The 19,243-nt window shown below is 50.5% G+C and overlaps 3 protein-coding genes across 12 annotated transcripts in view; 2 read left to right on the top strand and 1 right to left on the bottom strand.

Moving 5' to 3' along the window:
- The window catches only part of Nacc1 (nucleus accumbens associated 1), an 18,634-nt gene extending 12,050 nt beyond the window's left edge, over positions 1 to 6,584 (bottom strand). The window contains exon 1 of the mRNA XM_041649622.1: positions 6,375 to 6,584. The gene's annotated coding sequence lies outside the window, so the exon portion shown is untranslated. The remainder of the gene's footprint in view (positions 1 to 6,374) is intronic.
- Trmt1 (tRNA methyltransferase 1) lies at positions 5,054 to 19,243 on the top strand. Of its 10 annotated transcripts, none has more exons than XM_041649611.1 (18): positions 5,054 to 5,391; positions 7,235 to 7,510; positions 8,130 to 8,406; positions 9,042 to 9,097; positions 9,339 to 9,481; positions 9,742 to 9,929; positions 14,300 to 14,415; positions 14,505 to 14,617; positions 16,088 to 16,236; positions 16,396 to 16,482; positions 16,566 to 16,635; positions 16,724 to 16,858; positions 16,964 to 17,049; positions 17,591 to 17,699; positions 17,800 to 17,876; positions 18,575 to 18,694; positions 18,786 to 18,909; positions 19,059 to 19,243. In XM_041649611.1, the coding sequence occupies exons 3-18, from the start codon at positions 8,150 to 8,152 to the stop codon at positions 19,218 to 19,220; spliced, it is 1,992 nt and encodes a 663-aa protein (XP_041505545.1). In that variant the 5' UTR covers positions 5,054 to 5,391; positions 7,235 to 7,510; positions 8,130 to 8,149; the 3' UTR covers positions 19,221 to 19,243. The 10 variants fall into 10 exon arrangements, with proteins under 10 accessions (XP_041505545.1, XP_041505552.1, XP_041505553.1 ...); XM_041649618.1 differs by having other exon boundaries at positions 5,055 to 5,391; positions 8,215 to 8,406; XM_041649619.1 differs by lacking the exons at positions 5,054 to 5,391; positions 7,235 to 7,510 and adding an exon at positions 7,684 to 7,783 and having other exon boundaries at positions 8,215 to 8,406.
- Positions 5,138 to 6,522, top strand: LOC121447367 (basic proline-rich protein-like). Its single transcript, XM_041650550.1, has 4 exons — positions 5,138 to 5,181; positions 5,352 to 5,391; positions 5,690 to 5,799; positions 5,958 to 6,522. Exons 1-4 carry the CDS (start codon positions 5,138 to 5,140, stop codon positions 6,520 to 6,522), a joined length of 759 nt encoding a protein of 252 aa, XP_041506484.1.

Below are 19,243 nucleotides of genomic sequence, written 5' to 3'. Positions count from 1 at the left end.
GTAGATGGGTCTTGCTGAGATGCACTGGAGACCATGTAGGACCACAGTAGCAAAAAAGGGACACGATAAACAAGACAACTTCTTGTTGTATTGAGACATGGTACATGTAGGTAGTCTGGCCTGGCTCTGGACCCTGGCTGACAGCACCTATAGATCAGGTATGATGACTGGCTATCCCCATTTATCAAGTCAGAAAACTGAGACTTTAGTCCTAGCTACCTGGGAGGCTAAGGTAGGAGTTCAAGGCTATCTAGCAAGACATAACAAAACAAACTGAAGAAGAAAACAAAACCATGCCTGGAGAATTCACATCTCTTAAAGTCTGGAAGCTCCAGTCCCTTATCTGATTGTCATAGTAGTACATAGAATAGAAACACATCCTCTGGTAGATTTTTTTCCCGTTTTTGTTTTGGCGCTGGGGAAAAAAACCTAAGGACCTTTGCATACCAGGTTAGTGCTCTTCCACCGAACTACACCTCTAGTGCTTCTTCTAGACCTTACATTATCTCTAGATGGCTTCTAGTACCAAATCTAATAAAAATTCAACATGAGTGATGTTCAAAGTCAGTAAGCTGCAGGGCCAACAAGATTGCTCACTAGTTAGTGACCTGAATTTGATCCCTAGAACCCACATGGTAGAAGGAGAGAACTGACTTCCTCAAGTTATCTTCTGATCTTCACGCCCTGCCAAATAAACAGATTAACATTTAATAAAAAAGTAAATACAGTCAGGCGATGGTGGTGCACGCCTTTAATCCCAGCACTCGGGGGCAGAGGGAGACAGATCTCTTGTGAGTTCGAGGCCAGCCTGGTTTACAAGAGCTAGTTCCAGGACAGGGCTCCAAAGCTACAGAGAAACCTTGTCTCAAAACAAACAAACACAAACAAACAACAACAACAAACAACTCACAGACAGGGGCTGGAGAAGTGGCTCAGCGGTTAAGAGTACTGACTGCTCTTCCAGAGGGTCCTGAGTTCAATTTCTAGCAACCATGTGGTGGCTCACAACCACCTATAATGAGATCTGGTGCCCTCTTCTGGCCTACAGGCAGAATACTGTATAAATAAACATATCTTTTAAAAAAAACCCTCACAGACAAACGAACAAATAAAACAAACAAGAAAGTAAATACATAAAATCAAAGAATCTAGTTATATGCCCTGCTAATCACAGAATTTGGGAGACCGGACCGATAGCTAGATCCTGTCTCAGATGCTACTGTTTAAGGGGATACTGAGAAGAAACAAATCTGTTCAGGGAAGGGGGTGCAGTTCAATGGTAGAATGCTTGCCCAGCTAGCACAGGCTCTGGATTCCATCCTTAAAATCACACAAAGAAAGCAAATGAAGTGTGTAAATGTTCAATGTAAACACAACACTGTTTCTGAATAGTTTTCAATTTATAGTCAACTATAGAGATGTGGAACCTGCAAACAGGTATTTCTGTATTCCACTAGGCTTAAATCTTTGACAATGCTTGCCGCTGGTGATGCAGAGTACTACTGGCCTGATATCAGTCTATAAAATGGATTAACACATGGGCTGGTGACATGGCTCAGTGGGTAAAGACACCTGCTGCTAAACCTGGCAATCTGAGTTTGATCTCTAGAACCCACAAGGTGGAAAGAACCAACTCCCAAAAGATACTGTCTCAAGCCGGACGGTAGTGGCACATGCCTTTAATCCTAGCACTTGGGAGGCAGAGGCAGGCGGATCTCTGTGAGTTCGAGACCAGCCTGGTCTACAAGAGCTAGTTCCAGGACAGGCTCCAAAACCACAGAGAAACCCTGTCTCGAAAAACCAAAAAAAAAAAAAAATACTATCTCAAACAAGCAGATGTTTGAGAGAGGGAAGGGGAGGGGGCTTTGAGAGAGGGAAAGGGGGGGGCTAAAGATAGAACAACCTCAGTTCTTAGTTGAATCAACACTACCAGCTATTATTGGTACTGTCTCTTTTGCACCTTCTTGTCTGTAAATTCTGTCGTCTATGTCTTTCACTGTCCCCTGGAACTTCTGCTGTTGCAGGGATTACCCATCAGGCAGGAGTCCATAAGGTTGGTTCCTCAGCACTTTCACAGCTTAGTTCATCACACAGACAACAGAAAACTCCTATACCGCCCCCACCACCGCAAACCGGACACCAGGTCATTCTTTTGTTGTTGACAGGGTCTCACTATATTGCCCTGGCTGGCCTGGATTCACCTGCCTCTGCCACCCAGTACTGGGATTAGAGGTGTGTATTACCATGTCTGGCCACCAACTCAATTCTTGGTGGTGGGGAGCCATCCTACACAACTGTGTCTTGAGTCAATAAGCAATCCTGGCCTCCTAGAAACTGGAAGTGAGTGCCTTTACTCCCACCTATGACAACCTAAACAGGTCAGGCACGACTGTGTCCTTATTTTTCAGCTAGGCAAACCGAGGCCTAAAACCTCAGGGTCTCGGGGCTGAGAAGGGGGGCCTATCAGTGGCACCTGACTCTTCCATCATGATGTCCACTCCTCTTCCTTTGTTCTTTTCTCTTAGAAAGCACCAGGCCCAGAAGTCCCATAGGTTCTAACTTTTGCACCTCTGCTGAGGCAGCGCAGAGAGCAGACAGGATGATGAGCATCCTTGGGGCACACAGACTGTGACATGTTACTTCTGACCTGTCGGATTCTCTCTCCCAACCCTACCCATCCACAGACAGAGAAGACACCATTAGCAAACAGGCCACTACTGCAGGTTTCAAAAAGAGGATTATATTGAAGAAAGGACGGCTTCAGTTTTATCATGTGCCAGATGGTGTTGAAAACACACAGGGCTGGCTAGTCATGGGCTTGAATGAACTCAAACACAGAGAAGAGCTCAGTGTAAACCAGGGGTAGAAGTCTGAGAATAGAGTGGAAAAGAATTCACAAGAAGGGGACACACTGCCTGAAGGTCTGCTCAGGTATGCAGCTGGGCCAGGCAGGTGCTGTTTCGCTGGCTCTGGCAATGAATCCCTGGGTCAGAGCTCACTCGCCAGCCTTCTAATGGGCCCTGTACAGCCCAAGTACAGACTGTTTTCCAGAAAACCCAGTTCATGAACCTGAGGTAGGTGGTGGAGGACAGATTTTAAGACACTCTGAATGGCTGGGCTGTGGTAGCTCATGCCTTTAATCCCAACATTTGGGAAGCAGAGGGATCTCTATGAGTTCAAGGCCAGTCTGGTCTACAGAGTGAATTCCAGGACAGTCAGAGCTACACAGAGAAGCCCTGTTTTGAAAAACCAAGGTGGTGGGGGGCACTCTGGATGTAAATCAAGAGATATGAACTTTGCCTGGGGGTGCTAGGGAGACCCATGAGATCCTCTGACAGGGTTCTTCTTTCCTGTGGCCAGGATCTCTGCCCCACACCAGGGGTCATCCCTCACTCTACCCTCACAAAGACAAAACATTTTGGTAACTCAGCAGGAGCCTGGCGCACACTCAATAAAAGCTTTGAATGTGTTGTCCTCATCCAGAATACCCATCCCCCAACCAAACTTCCTTCTAATTCAGATCATGGTTCTTCTTTGACTACCCAATGGAAATATCTTTGCCTCCACACTACTGATCATCTCCTCGCCTTCTTGAACTAGTTTTCTCCATACTTTGGAGGACCATTTCCTTGGTCTAAGTATGGTCATCACAATCTGAATAGGATTCGCCAGAGCCAGCTTCTACTGAATGTGTTACTCAGAGCAGCTCCTTCAGTCCCAGCAAGGGAATGGGCAGAGAGCACTGAAATCCAGCTGTCCACTTCAGCCTGTCTGCTCGTGCTTGTCTCGGGTTCTCACTGAGAAGCAGGTATGACCAGTGCATCTTCTCTTCTAGCTTCAGGTGGAGGTGCCATCTCATCATTTCTGCCTCCATACTGCAGGGCCAACAAACTCCTACCAGTTCTGCATTCCAGCTGTGACTAGTTGACACCATCTGTCCTCAATACCCCACCCAGCTGAGGCCTGGGAACAGCCAATCTATGCCCATGCAGATTGTCTTGGTCCAACCAAGCAGGAAATAGTTGTTTGTCCTTCAACAGTCAAAGTGCAGGACTGCAGCAAGAACCGGTGGCCGGAACACAATTATAAAGGTTCTGAGGGGACTAGTCCAACTAACAGTGACAGCTGCTGGGGCAGGAGGGGTTCTATTGGAGACAGGGCTTTAAGGAGAGCTGCAGCAGCAGCAGAATGGAGAGAACAATGCCAGCCCCATCCGCTGCTGGTCCAGCCCCCAGCCCCAACAAACCAAGAGACTAGGGCAGGGGCAGTTGTTGGTGGTGCTGGTCTGGAAACTCCAAGGAGATAAGGGGACAGGGAGAAAAGTCATCATTAAACCCAGGACTGGCTGGTAGCAGTCACACAGAAGTTTGTGGTTTCGCCTCTGGTGTCCAATCAGTCACCAGGACATCCTGTGTGTGGTGGCTCGTGCCTATATAATCTCAGCGTTGGGATGTTGAGGCATAAGGGCCATAGTTCAAGGCTAGCCTGATCACACAGTAAGTTCAAGGTCAGCCTGAGCTACAGTAACACTGAGACTGTTCCCCCAACCAAAAATACTGAAATGCAAAAATACTAAAAGCCTAACACACACACACCTGCCCATAAATACACTGTTCACCTTGCAATTAGTTCAGAGCTGGAGCAGTCTGATAAGAAACCAAAGCGAAGAGAACAAAGTCTAGGCAAGCAAAACAAAATCCCACTCTTGAATCCCTAAGCCCCACTTTGTAACCACCTCCAATAGCTGTGCCCCTGGCTCTCAGAGGCTGAACGGAGGAGAAAGAGGAGCAGGCCTCAGTTGACAGGCCCCTTCAACTCCAGGGAAACCTGATCCATCTGCAAGGGGATTGATTAAGCCACTCCAGGGAGCCCAGAAAAGGCCAGGTCCAAGAAGAGGCCATCAACAGGGAATCAGAACAACAGGAATTTCTCTGCCGGTGCCCCAGGAGGGCCAACTCCATTTACTAGGCATAGGCCACAGTCTAGTCATATGACCAGGAACAAGCCCCGCCCCGAACCTCAGCTTCTTTCTCTGAGAAGAGAAAGCCTAAGACCCAGCGGTGGTGAGCAATCAATGAGCTTATTCGCTGGCCTGCTTAGCAACTACCTGGCCTAGAAGGAGCACCACGGAGGGAGGATGGCTCCAGAGATCCGGAGCCCCCAAGGCAAAAGTCAGCATGTGTAAGTGCCTGTTTCGTCTCCAAGATACAACAGAGCTTCGGGCACTCATCATTCCAGTATTTTACCTCCGAGGGGACATAGAATTAAGGTCCAAGCAGCAGGTTGGGCCTGGAAAGCTAGGGAGCATAGACAGGATTGTGAGGTCTCGTCTCCTAGACTTGAGCCCCCAGGTTCCGGCGCCAGAAGGTGGAGAACGAATACAGGATCCAGGTAAAGACCGCTGGGCTGGCTGCCTCCTTACAGGGTGGGTGGGGTGGGGGTGGGGGTAAAGAGTGGCCATCCCGACGGAAACCTCGATGTTGGAGCTAGGTATCCGGAGCAACCCACGCAAACTCCCACCCACCCGCTGGCCGGTCCCTGCGAGCAGTTGGCCGAGGCTCCAGAGAAGAGGCGTGGGAAAGAGGAAACCCCCTGGTTCTGACCCTGAGCAAACACTTGGGGAGGGGAGCGCATATCCCTTAGGTCACATTAGTTTTCCCTCACCTGCCCCCACTTTCCATCGGCCCAGCCCACCGGTCCTGCGCCTCCTCCAAACTCCCGACACTCAGTCGTAGTCCCCAGCCTTACCTGGCGCCCCCGGATGTCGCTTACCCCCACATCTCGGAGCCCTGACCTCGCGTGACCCCCTGCTAACATCCCTGGGAGCTCCAGTCCGCCCCCACTCGAGCAGGCTCCGCCCACACCCACCAAGTCTGACTTCCCGGGCTTTTCCTTGCGGCCCCTCCAGGCCTGTAACCTGACCCGCCCACCCCCTCCCCTATGCTCCCTACCTGTAGGCTCCGGCTCTCCCGGTCCCCTCCAGGCCCTTTCCCTCCGGCCGCCCAGCCTTTCCCCCCTCCCCCCCACCGCCCTGGCCAGCCTGAGGCCTCCCCTCCCCCTCCGGCCTCGCCCGCCGCCTCCTCACGATTACCCCCTCCGGCCGGGCGACTTCCAGGAGCCCGCGACCGGCGCCTCCCTCCGGCCGCCCTTAAGCCCCGCGGGCCTGGCTCGAGGCTGGACGCCGTAGGCCGCCAGCTGAGGCCCGGCCACCTCAACCTCTCCCTCCCGCCGCTGTCAGCATCGCGGATTCGGGTTCTCGCTCCCAGTCGGGCGCCCCGGGGCCTCCCCTCTCGGCCGTCGGCCGGAACCTCGGATGTCCTCGGGCCGCCCCGGCGGGAGGAGGCCGGAATTGGGCCTGGGGCGGGCCATCTCACCTGCGCTGTGGCCGCGCTCCGGGGCCTCCCGGCGGGCTCCGCAGCGGCAGCTGGGGCCGGGCCTGGGCCCGGGGCGCGCCCCCCTGCGCCTCGGCCTCGGCCTCCGCCTCTGCGGCCTCCGCGGCCTCCGCCTCAGGAGCAGTGGTAGCCGCGGCGGCCATTCATTGTGGGCCAGGCCGCCCCAGCCGAGCGCCGAGGAAGCGCACGGCGCAGCCGGCAGGGAGGAAACGGCCTCGGCCCCGCCCCTTAGGCAAGCTTAGCTGCGCTCCGAGCGCTTTAGTTCTCGCCGGCTTCTTCCAGGAGCTCTCTTCTGTGGACTCTAGTTAGTTGGGCGATTATGGGACGGTTTGCCCTGTTTGCTGTAACAGTGACTAACGACTGTTGTTCCAGACACAGTTTTAAGCTCTTTATGGAAATGAGGTTTCATGGAACGGAGGAAACTCGCTCAAGATCACACAGTGGGAAGTGATTGAATGCCACAACTTTTAAACGGAGGCTCAAGAGGTCAATAAACCTAAGATTTAGGGTCCTTACGCGATGCCAAGTTCTGTTAGCATTTTGCACTAACTTGGATAATTATGTTTTATAACGTTAAAGCAATCTGGCAACTTTTCAGATGGAGAAAGCACTGGACTGGAGAGAATACTCGGCGAGTGAGAGTGTGTACGGCTCTTGCCGTATAGAGTTAAGTTCCCAGCACCCATGTCAGGTGGCTCACACTGTTGCCGTTAACTAGAGGGGCCATCACCTCTACTCTTTGGGGTTTTGCACACAAGCGCACATACACAGACGTAAAAATAACGTAAAACTAAAACAAAACAAGTACTGCCAGACCTGGTAATTAATGTCTATAATTTCAGCATCTGGGAGACTGAGGCAGGAAACTCCCAACGAGGTTCAGTGCCGCCCTGAGCTACATAGTGAGTTCCAGAACAACCTGGACTGAGAGTACCTTCTACATTCCATTGAGAGAGAACTTGCAAGGCGAGCTAAGACAACTCACACCACGGATGGCCACACTTTCCTGCCTTCACACTCAGAGGACTTATTGTCTACGTGGCTCCTCCGCACACTTCCCAGACATTCGATTATTTAATCTTTGCCCATTTTTTGGAAACTAAGATTCTTATTTACAGGTAAGGGAAAGGAGAGCCTTACATTTTAAGTAACTTGCCTAAGAGTGTGTGGCGAAACTGAGATTCAAAGCCAGCGAATCCTATTCCAGAGCCCGAGTTAACCTGCAAGTTGTACACAGGAGACAACTTAAAGTGCCAACTTCCTCAGTTTTTTTGTCCGAAATTAAACGGCAATGAAATTCCCTTGTAGAAGAACTGCATTATTGAAAATCACTCATGTAGTCTATTCCGCGCATTCCTTTCCTGGAAGAATATTGGTCCTGGTCGCCCACCGTAAGTAGTGTAGCTAATTGGCCAATTATTGTCATGTGATGGCCCGCCCTCTTTGCCAACATGGCCGCTCCCAGGTTCTAATGAGGGAAGCGTGCACCGCGACTTGTTGAGTCTTGTGAGCAGAGAGGTGAAGCGTCCCGGGTGTGTGTGTTTGGGTGGATGGGTGGGTGGGGATGGGTCTGCGTCGCTGGCTTCAGGCTCTTCTGGGTCCAGTGCCTTTGGAAACGCAGGCCTTATCGAGGCCACTGGGTTTTAGGTTCTACTTTATAGATGTGTAGGCCACCCCCGCCCCGGAATGCAGCAGTCTGACCTCCCTGTGCCCTTTCCCTTCCCTTGGAAACGGCAGGAGGGTTGAGGCGCCAGTGGATGTCCCACGCCAGGGCGATCCTGTGGTTAAGCCGCCCTCTCCATCCGGCCCGCATCCTCTGTAGAGCTCAGTTCATGGAACAGAAGGCCCAGGGGCCACCCTCTCCGCCAGCGATGGAGAACGGCACACAGCCCTGCCAAGAGCGCCCACCCGCGGCCCCGGAGGCGACTATCACCGAGGGCGCTGCCAAGATCGTCTTCCCCAACGCCAACGAGGTTTTCTACAATCCAGTGCAGGAGTTCAACCGGGATCTGACGTGAGCAAGAGTCAAGGGTTAGCTTGGCCAAGGGGATTGGGTCAGTGAGGTAGAAAATACTGTGGAGTATCACTGCGGGACGCGAGCTACTCGAAGGCCAATATTCGGGAGGGAAGAGTTGGTAGGAAGGAGTTTTAATCCAAGGCCAGCATCTTGAAAGATGAAGACATGCACCGGGGGCTTTATTGCAAGGGACAAGTTATATATGCCTTTTAGTGTTCTCTGGTGTTCAAGGCGTGTGACTCCCCATTTTCCTTTTCTTTACAACTCGGTGGTGGACTCCACTTCCCAGAGCTGGTTCCTGTAGTTGTATTCACACAGACTTGTTACTTTTCTGCAAGTCGAATTAAACATCAGTTTATATGCTTTGAATTGAGGGCTGAGGCCAACCTTGAAAAGGTCACTATCAGGTTTTCTGGGTTTAACGATCTAAAGCTACAACAGTTAACATCTTAGCCCTTGAGGTGGGACTCCTTTTTATCTAGAGTTTGGTGCAACAGGGAGGACATTTGGCATTAGGGAGGGACAACCACCTTTCAAGAAGGTTGAAGGGAGGATTTCAGACCTGGGCCACAGCTAACACCCCGGCATGCGGGGGTTTTCAAGCTGACCCTCCCCGCCATCCACTCTTCCAGATGTGCTGTGATCACTGAGTTTGCTCGAATTCATCTTGGGGCCAAGGGAATCCAGAGTAAGTGGAGGTTCGGGCCTGGGGGTGGGGGGCGTGTCACATAAAGCTCACTTCCCACTCTTTCGCTCTCTCTTTGGGCTCCTGTATGTTCTGGATTCTCTATTCCTTCTGCCTTTTTCCCGGGGCTTGGGGAAAGACTTTTCTGCCATGTCATCAGGATTTTGATGATTTGAAAGTTACGGTGAAATTTCTTAAGAGGAGCGTTGATGGTAGCGTCTGGTTTTTGCCTGGGTGACTGCAGTCAAGGTGCCAGGAGAGAAGGACTTGCAGAAAGTGTCGGTGAACTTGTCCGAGCAAGAGGAGGAAAATGCTGAACAGGAAAAGAAGGAAACCCTGGCCTCAGGAGAGCAACCTCGGACAGCTGCCGTCGGTGAGATCTGTGAGGTAGGGCCTGAGTAAGCAGGGGCAGCTCAGGGTTCTGGGTGACAGGAAAGAGCCACGGAGCTATAGAGGGTGGTTGTGGGAGATCTACGGGAGCCCAGAAGAAAGATGGAGACCTGAGCGTCAGCCAGGGAAAGTACATGCCAAGAAAGCCTTAAGACCTGAATTTGATCCCTAGAATCCATGGTGGAAGGAGAGAACTGACTCAGTAGTAAGTGAAAACTAAAAAAGAAGCAAGGCACGTCTTTGCTCACTTCTAACAGGAAGGTCTACGAGTGTTGGAAGGCCTGGCAGCCTCCGGTCTGCGCTCCATCCGGTTTGCCCTAGAGGTTCCTGGCCTCCGGTCTGTCATTGCCAATGATGCCTCTGCCCGGGCTGTAGAGCTCATGGACCGAAACGTGCACCTCAACGGTGTGGCACATCTTGTCCAGCCCAACCAGGCAGATGCCCGGTAGGTTGACTGGCTGTTGTTGTTGTTGTCATTGCGGGGTGGTACTGGAAATGGAACCCAGGACTTCATGCATGCTAAGCAATAGCTTCCAGTAGGTTCTAGTCAGGCCTGCCTCGAGCCTGCAACTTACACCTGGAATGCGGCTAACTGGGGACAACCTGGTTGGGGTAGCCTCTTCGAACTCTAATTCCCTCGTTTCTAAAAGAATAGTAATTTTACAGGAGTTATACAATGCTATTTTTCTAATTTTTATTTTATTTCTCTGGTTTGAGAAAGCACCAGTAGGTCCCCAGGCTTGTGTTGGAAGTGCTTGTACCCACCCAGCCATCTGGAGAGTCGTCTTCTGAGCCTGTCATGTGCTGAAATACATAGTCCAGAACTAGCTTTGTAGAAGATGACCTTGAATTTCTTAGAATTTAAAAAACATGTACTCATTTTATGTGCATGAGTGTTTAGCCTATACATGTGTGCCTGGTGCTCTAAGGTTAGAAGAAGATACCAGACGCCCTGGAAAGGGAATTAAGTTGTGAGCCACTGGTTGCTGGGAAATGCGCTCAGGTCCTGCAAGATCAACAGGTGCTCTCAACCAGGGAGCCAACTCTCAGGCCTTGTTTATTTTATATTTATTTTATTTGTTTGTTTTTCAAGACAGGGTTTCTCTATGTAGCTTTGGTGTCTGTCCTGGAACTCACTTCTGTAGACCAGGCTGACCTCGAACTCACAGAGATCCTCCCGATTCTGCTTCTCCAGTGCTGGGACTAAAGGCATGCATCACCACCACCTTGCTTTTTTTTTGTTTGTTTGTTTTATTTTGTTTAAAATTTTTAAATTACCTTTGTTTGGTTTGTGTGTGTGTAAGTGTTTGTACATGCAGTTTACAGCAGTCATATCTTTCCACATGTGGGTCTGGGATAAAAGTCCTATCCTAGGTGGCCCTGACCTTATGTAGCCCTGACTGGCCTGAAACTCTGAGATCTGCCTCCCAAGTGCTGGGATTGCTACCACCACACCTAGCTCTGACGGTGAATTTCTGATACTTGAGTCTTTCTTTACTGAGTGCTAGGATTACAGGCGCGCTGTACCACACCTGGTTTATTCAGTCATGGGTATCAGATGGAGCCCCGAGCCAGGTAAGCACTCTGCCAACGGAGCTACATCCCCAGCACGCAAAGCCTCTCTCGGTGAGATGCTGTCTTGTGTAGCTCATGCTGGTCTCTCAATAACTGTGTAGTTGTGACCATGAACTATCGATCTCCTGCCTCCACCTTTGTGCTAGGATTACAGGCTTGATTGCAAGATTTTTGTTTTTTGGTTTTTTTTTTTTTTTTTTTTTTTTTTTTTTTTTTTTTTTTAATGGTCTCACTTTGTAGTCCTTTATGGCCTGGAAGTCATAAAAATCCAGTTGCCCCTGTCTTCCCACTGCTGAGGTTAAAGGTATGAGTTAGCACACGGGCCTCTAGCAGGATTCTTAAATAATAGAAGTGTACTGTCCAGACTCTGTACAAGGGTGCTGTTTAATGATGAGAACTGGGACTCACTACAGGGATTTGTTTTGACACATAGTCCCACCAATTTGAACTCATGGTTTTCTTCGTTTTCCAAGTAGTTGAGATTATAAATTTATACCAGAAATCACTTTGTTTTCTGCCATCTTAAGCCTGTATTACACTGCCAGTCTCTCTTGCCTTAGACTCTTTCTGGAGCCTGCTTCCACTCTGTCGCCAAATGCCTGCCCTTTGTCTTGTTTTTAAATTTTAAATATTGGCCGGGCGGTGGTGGCGCATGCCTTTAATCCCAGCACTCGGGAGGCAGAGGCAGGCGGATCTCTGTGAGTTCGAGACCAGCCTGGTCTACAAGAGCTAGTTCCAGAACAGGCTCCAAAACCACAGAGAAACCCTGTCTTGAAAAACAAAAATAAATAAATAAATAAATAAATAAATAAATTTTAAATATTTTATGTATCTGATTATTTCACCCATATGTACGCATGTACACCAGATGAATATCTGAGGAGGGCTTTGGATCTCCTGGAACTGGAGTCGTGGGTCGTTGGCAGCCAACTTGTGGGTTCTGGGCACTGAATGTGGTTCCTTGCACAAGGAACGAATGCCCTTTATAAGCTGTTTCTCCAGCTGTGTAGACCAGGATAGCCTAGAACTTAACAGATTTGCCTGCCTCAAGGGCTGAGATTAAAGGTGCATACCTGGCTTTTGAAAAACTTGTTGTGACTATAATGCTGTGTGTTTGAATAATCATATGATTTGAGATTTGAGTGCCTTGTTTTAAAAAATCAGTCTCTTACATGTATTTGTTTGTTTATTCATTTTTTTTTTTTTTTTTTGAGTCAGGGTTTCTCTGTAGCTTTGGAGTGTGTCCTGGAACTAGCTCTTGTAGACCAGGCTGACTTTGAACTCAGAGATCCGCCTGCTTCTGCCTCCTGAGTGCTGGGATTAAAGGTGTGTGCTACCACTGCCTGGCACGTGCATTTACGTATAGAGGGTACACTTGCCACAGCTCAGGTTAGTTCTCTTCCACCATGTGTGCCCTAGGGAGTCAGGTTGTCAGTTTTGGTGGCTAAGTCATCTCTCTATACCCTCTCAATTCACTTTAAAAAATTTTTATTTATGTATGTGTCTGTGGAAATGTATGCACCTTTGTGTAGGTACCCACAGAGGCCAGAAGAGGTTGTTTGATTCCTTGGAACAAGTTAGGCAGGTATAAGCCAGCCAACTTGTATGCTGTGAACTAAACTTGTGTTCTCTGGAAAGCAGCTCCCCATCCCTGCCTCCCCTGCCCCCCCTTTTTTTTAGGCAGGGCCTTAACTGTGTAGCAGAGGAAGTCTCAAGCTCATGACAGTCCCTAACCTCAGCTTTACAGCTGCAGGGATTCCAGCTGTGTGATATGGGGCTTGCCAGCATGTTAGCCTTGGGTTCAGTTGGGGAACTGGTGTCTGTAGATTGCCCTAACGGTACAAGTTTGTTATCGCCCTGCTGGGCTTGGTAATTATTTTTGCCATGAGAACATTGTGCTAAGATAAATGAAGATTATTATATCAATGGGTAGGACTAGAGAGAGAGCTCATTGCCTGCTTAGCCAGAGGACCTGAGTTCTGTTCCCAGCAACATCAAGACAGCTACAGAGATCTAACTCCCTTCCCTGTCCTCCGAAGGCACCAGATATGTACATGATGCACAGGCATTGTGCAGATAAAACACCTTGTATACTAAACAAATAATTTTTTTTAAAAAATGTCACCAGGTAACAGATGCTAACTGCTTTTGATTGATCTGGCCTTCAGCTCAGGTTTTTCCAGCTCCCTGGAGTCTACAGGTGTATGTGTCGTCGAAACTGGTTCTACTCAGTAGCATTTTTGCTGGTGTTGGTTTGCATTGGGCATCATCTCAGTTTCCTGGGCTGGCCTTGAATTTAGAATTTTTTTTGCCTCAGCCTCACAGTAAGCTAGGTCTGCACTACCAGGCCTGGCACAGACCCGTTTTCTTGCTTCCCTTATTTGTTTGTTTATCTTTTACTTAGTGTCTGTGTGGTCATGTGCGTATTACAGCAGGCAAATAGTGGTTGGAGCACAACTGTGGGAGTCAGTTCCCTTCCACAGGGTTTGTCCAACTGCTAATAGGTGTGTTTGTCCACTGAGCCAGCTATGTTTGTGATTGTGTGTATGTGTGTGTGTGAGAGAGAGAGACAGACAGATTTGTGAGCGTAGGTACTGAAGAGGTCGGAACAGGGTGTCCAGGGTAGTTGTGCTGAGTCATCTCTGCATGGGTGCTGAGAAAGAACTTAAGTCTTCTGTAACAGCAGCTTTCTGTCTTAGTCACCGAGCCACGTCACCAGCCCCTACAATGCAGTGTCTTTATAGCTACAAGAGCCTAGGGACGGTCCTTCATATTGGCTGTTATTCGTCAGGGTTATAGGTGGGGAGATTGAGACCTATGTAAAACAGAAAAATCTTTTGGTTAACAAATGGCAAAAGGAAGCCAGACATAGTGGTGAATGCCTTTAATCCCAGCACTTGGGAGGCAGTGGCCAGGCCAATCTCTGTGTGTTCAAGGCCAGCCTGGTCTACAGAGTGAGTTCATGGACAGCCAGAACTACATAGTGAGACCATCTCAAATAAAACAGAATTGAACAAACAAACAAACTGCAAATAACTAAAGGGGTTGGAGTTTAGCTCAGTGTAAAAACACTTGACTAGCATGCATGAAACTCTGGGTTCCATCCCTATGGCTAAAAAAGATACAGAAAACCCCAAATGGCTAAACTGGCCTCAAATTCAATGCCAAAATCAGTTTGCCATAGGGGACAGGGCAGGGGCTTGGTTTAAGAGGCTGAGAACCTGGACACCTCACATCTAGGATGCTGATGTACCAACACCAAAAGGCGTCTGAGCGTTTTGATGTCATTGACCTGGACCCCTATGGCAGTCCTGCCCCCTTCCTGGATGCAGCAGTGCAAGCTGTGAATGATGGAGGTGAGGCTCGCCCATATTATCTAGAATGCCCAGGCAGGTGTAGGGTCAGGGTGTTTGGAGGGTCATCACTGCCCTGCCCCTCTCCACAGGTCTTCTGTGTGTCACCTGCACGGACATGGCAGTATTGGCAGGGAACAGCGGAGAGACGTGCTATAGCAAGTATGGAGCCATGGCCATCAAGAGCCGGGCCTGCCATGAAATGGTGAGAGTCCCCCCCCACGCCGACCTCCCTGTACTGATGACCTCCTCAGTGCCCTCGGATGGCCAGGACTGGTCCAGCCCAAGGTGTGACATGACTGGCAAGCAGATCCTTAACATCCTTTGCCAATGGGCAGGAGTGGTTAAACAGTCTTTTTTTTTTTTTTCTCCTAGCATTCTATAGTATAACCTTAAAAATAAATATTTTGTTGTTAGGTGTGGTGGTGTATGCCAGCATTTGGTGGGCAGAGGCAGGTGGATCCCTTGAGACCAGCCTGGTTTAAATAGAGAGTTTCAGGACAGCCACGGCTATACCTTGAAACCCTTTCTCAAAAAAAAAAAAAAAAAAGTTACATGTAGCATATATGTGTGTGTGTATAATTACACAACACACATTTTTGTGTGGAGGGGGCATGTGTGCCATGGTAAACATGGAAGTCAGGACAGCTTCCTAGAGTCCATTCTTTGCTTCCATCATTCGGGTCGTGTATCAGTCAGTCTTCATGGCAGGTGCCTTTGCACACTGAGCCATTGTGCCATCCCCAAATGACGATATAAGTATCCCAAGCAGGGCTCCTGCAGCTATGTCTCAGGTGCTGGATTATAGGTGTAGCACTCAGAGTGAAACTGGGTTTTCTTTTTTTAAGATTTATTTATTTTATGTGTATGAGTGCTCTATCTGCATAGACAACTTTATGCCAGAAGAGGGCATCAAAACCCACTATAGATGGTTGTGAGCCACTATGTGGTTGCTGGGACCTCTGGAAGAGCAGCCAGTGCGTTTAACCAGTGAGCCATCTCTCCAGCCCCGAAACTGGGTTTCATGTTCTGCCTGGGAATGGACCTTGTGCATGCAAGGTGCTCTGCCACCGAGCTACACCCCAACACAAGAAATCATGGTGTTGAGGGTTTGAGATAGGCTTTTGTGTAACCTAAGCTGGTCTTGAGCTTGCTATTGTAGCTGAAGCTAACCTTAAACTCCAGACCCTCCCATCCACCTCCCAAATGTTAGGACAAAAAATATCCTAAGAAAACACTTTTTTCAAGGTCTGAGTTCTAATCCTGGCTTAGTTGGTGACTCTGACTTCACCTTTCTAGGTCTTAGTTTTGCATCTGCAGAGCAGGTGTGGTCATGGCACCTACCCTGTGTGGTTGCTATGGGGAGGAAAAGCGGTGGGGGGAGGCAAAGATTCCGTAAGGTCTCTTGCTGTCTCGTGCGCTGCACAGCGCCACCACCTTTCTCCTGTCAAGAGGCTGGAAGCTGCCCCTGATAACACTCCCATTGTCTACAGTGAAGTCGTACTCTCAGCTTGGGTGGGTTAAATCACTGGTGCAGGCTGCAGCCATGTAGTACCTGCTACCAGCCACGGAAATGGAGGAACAGAAAACACTGTTTTCCAGTGTCCCACAGCCAGGGAATGTGTGCATCTCCAAGCTTGTTCTTCCCAGTGCTAATGCTCACCCCTGCCACCAGGCCCTGAGAATTGTGCTGCATAGCCTGGACCTGCATGCCAACTGCTACCAGCGCTTCGTGGTGCCACTGCTCAGCATCAGCGTTGATTTCTATGTCCGGGTTTTTGTGCGCGTTTTCACAGGCCAGGCCAAGGTTAAGGCCTCAGCCAGGTAAGCCCCGCAGAGGGAACCTGATGAATTGAGGGAGGAGCCGAGTCTTGCCGTAGGGGACCTTCTTGGTGTCTGAAAAGGGACTGAGTTGGTCTGAGGGAAGAGTTGAGGTGTAGTGACCACATCAGGAACCTCATGGCTTCTCTTGGGCTTCCCCAGCAAGCAGGCCCTGGTGTTCCAGTGTGTGGGTTGTGGAGCCTTCTACCTTCAGCGTCTTGGCAAAGCATCAGGAGACCCTGGTGGCAGGTGAACAAGGGTGTTTTGGATTGGAAGGATGTCTAAGGTCTCCCTCTTCCAGCAGCCTCTCCTCAAACTGCCTTTCTTTACAGGGTCAAGTTCTCTGCAGCCTGTGGTCCTCCAGTGACCCCTGAGTGTGAACACTGTGGACAGCGACACCAGGTGGGCCCAGATCAGAGAGACAGTGGACCAGGGTCCTAGCGCTCACGCATTCATGCCCCTTGCTCATCTGTATGCCATGTTTTCACAGCTTGGAGGCCCCATGTGGGCAGACCCCATCCATGACCTGGACTTTGTTGGCCGAGTTCTTAAAGCAGTGACCACTAATCCTGGCCGCTTCCACACCTCCAAGCGGATCCAAGGTGTCCTGAGTGTTGTTACTGAGGTATGAGCTGGATGGATATAGGGAAGGGACCCCTACACAGGGAGGGTACCCTTGTGTGCCCGCCTTCCTTCCAGCAGCCCATGATGCTCCATGCTTACCTCTCAGGAACTTCCCGACGTCCCTCTCTACTACACACTGGACCACCTGAGCAGCACCATCCACTGTAACACACCCAGCCTCCTGCAGCTTCGGTGAGGGCCTTTGGGGGCAGCTTGGACCATCAGAGTCTAGTGTGTGCCTGGGGCAGAGCTGAGAGGCCATGAGCCCTCCAGTGGATGCTTTGTTCTTTAATTCTTATGTATGTGTGTTTTGCCTGCATGTGTACAAATACACCATGTGCATGACTAAGGAGGCCAGAAGAAGGTGTCAGATTCCCCAGGCTCAGAGTTACAGGGAATTGTACACTGGGATCCAAACCCAGAGTCCTCTGCAAGAGCAGCAAGTGCTCTTAACCTGGCTTAGTTGGTGACTCTGACTTCACCTTTCTGGGCCTTAGTTTTGCATCTGCAGAGCAGGTGTGGTCATGGCACCTACCCTGTGTGGTTGCTATGGGGAGGAAAAGCGGTGGGGGGAGGCAAAGATTCCGTAAGGTCTCTTGCTGTCTCTCTCCAGCCCCCGAAAGGTGGTTTTGATGTCACAGTCAGTGACATGTCTTTGCTGTGGAAGAAACAAGCATGCCATTCCACGTGGCCTGCTTGTGGTCTAACCTCTGTTTGTGGTCTCTGCACCCAGGTCAGCTCTCCTCCACGCTGGCTTCCGAGTCTCTCTCTCCCACGCTTGTAAGAATGCAGTGAAGACAGACGCTCCCCCACAAGCTCTCTGGGACATCATGCGTTGTTGGGTGAGGGCAGGTGACCCCACGATTCAAGGCAGGAGGACTTGGAGGGGAGGGTGACTTGGGTGCACCTCAGGCCTAGCCTCTCTTCCACCTCTGTCCCCAGGAGAAGGAGTGTCCAGTAAAACGGGAACGGCTGTCAGAAAGCAGCCCAGCATTCCGGATTCTGGCTGTGGAGCCCAGGTACAGACAAACATGGAGGAGGGGACAGGCTACCCCCTGGGCATAGCAGGTGCATGTGCGCAGAAGACAGACACTTCAAGGGGAATCCAGAGCCCTCACCTTCTGCCCTCACCCTGTGCCCTTCCCACTCTTCTCTGCACCAGCTGTTCTTTAGCCTTACGTATCTGTGAGTGTCTGGGTCAGAGGAACCTTCCATGGCTCTCTCCTCATAGTGGCCTGAACCCTGCACAAAGTCTGTCCCGCCTGGGCCCTTTGCCTGGGCCCTTGTCTCTCACTTCAGAGAAGCTTTCTGGACTGGACCACCCTATCCGGCACTGCATCCTGACTTAGGTCTTCTACCACAACAGTTACAGAATAGCATGTCCTGACACGGGATTATTATTTTTTTGTGGTGCTGGGGATGGAACCTGGAGCCTTGTGCATGCTGGGCAAGTCTCTACCTGGGTTCACACCTCTGGCCTGAGTTACTTCTGATTTATCTTGTCTTGGCAATTGTCTGTTTCTGATGCTGCAAAGCCAAGCTCCATTGGGTCAGATCCAGGCCACTTTGTCAGAAATTCCCTAGGAAATCCAGGTGTTGTTAGACAATGGGAGAACTCTGAGCCTGGTAGACCTGTGGTGCGCCTCAGGGTGGGCAGGTTCTGGGGCTGTGTTCACCCTGCATGGCTGCTGCCTCCAGCCCCCACCCATTTGTCCAGGCTAAAGGCCAACTTCAACATCCGGGAAGATGCCAACCCCAGCTCCCGCCAGCAAGGACTCAAGCGCTTCCAGGCCAATCCAGAAGCCAACTGGGGCCCCCGGCCCCGTGCCCGGCCAGGGTAAGTGTAATGTTGCAGTGGTGGGGCTTGGCTAGGGTGGGTTGAGCAAAGGAAAAGTAGGGTACCAGCCTCTGTCTCTGCATGGGGGCAGGGCAGCAAGTAAAGATCCAGAGGAGAAACGGAGGCTGCTACAAAATAAGCGGAAGGAGCCAGCCGAGGACCCAGCCCAGAGGGCAGCCCGCCTCAAGACGTTTCCTTGCAAACGATTCAAGGAGGTGATTCCCTTCTTCCACCCTCCCTGCCACAAAGCCCAGGGGAGGGGGGGTTGGGCAGGCTGGCTGGCACAGCTGCGGCTGGGAGCTGAGGAAGGAATCCCGGCCCTGTGCTCACAGCCTGGAGCTCCACACTCTCTTTTCCCCACCAGGGTACCTGTCAGCGAGGGGACCGGTGCTGTTACTCACACAGCCCTGCAGCGCCTGTGGTCTCTGCTGATACTCTCCTCACAGACTGTCCAGAGACCACCACCAAGATCTCCCCTGGACCAGAGGCTGCTGCTGGGGGCACTGGTGGGCCAGGTGTGGACTGAGACAATAAAGAGATGTCACTTTC

This window comes from Microtus oregoni, unplaced genomic scaffold (genome assembly GCF_018167655.1).
Source record: "Microtus oregoni isolate MIOR12 unplaced genomic scaffold, Mior012 000004F_ref0000308, whole genome shotgun sequence".
NCBI lineage: Eukaryota > Metazoa > Chordata > Mammalia > Rodentia > Cricetidae > Microtus > Microtus oregoni.
Note: the sequence above shows the minus strand (reverse complement) of the source record. Positions and strands in the feature narration are given on the sequence as shown.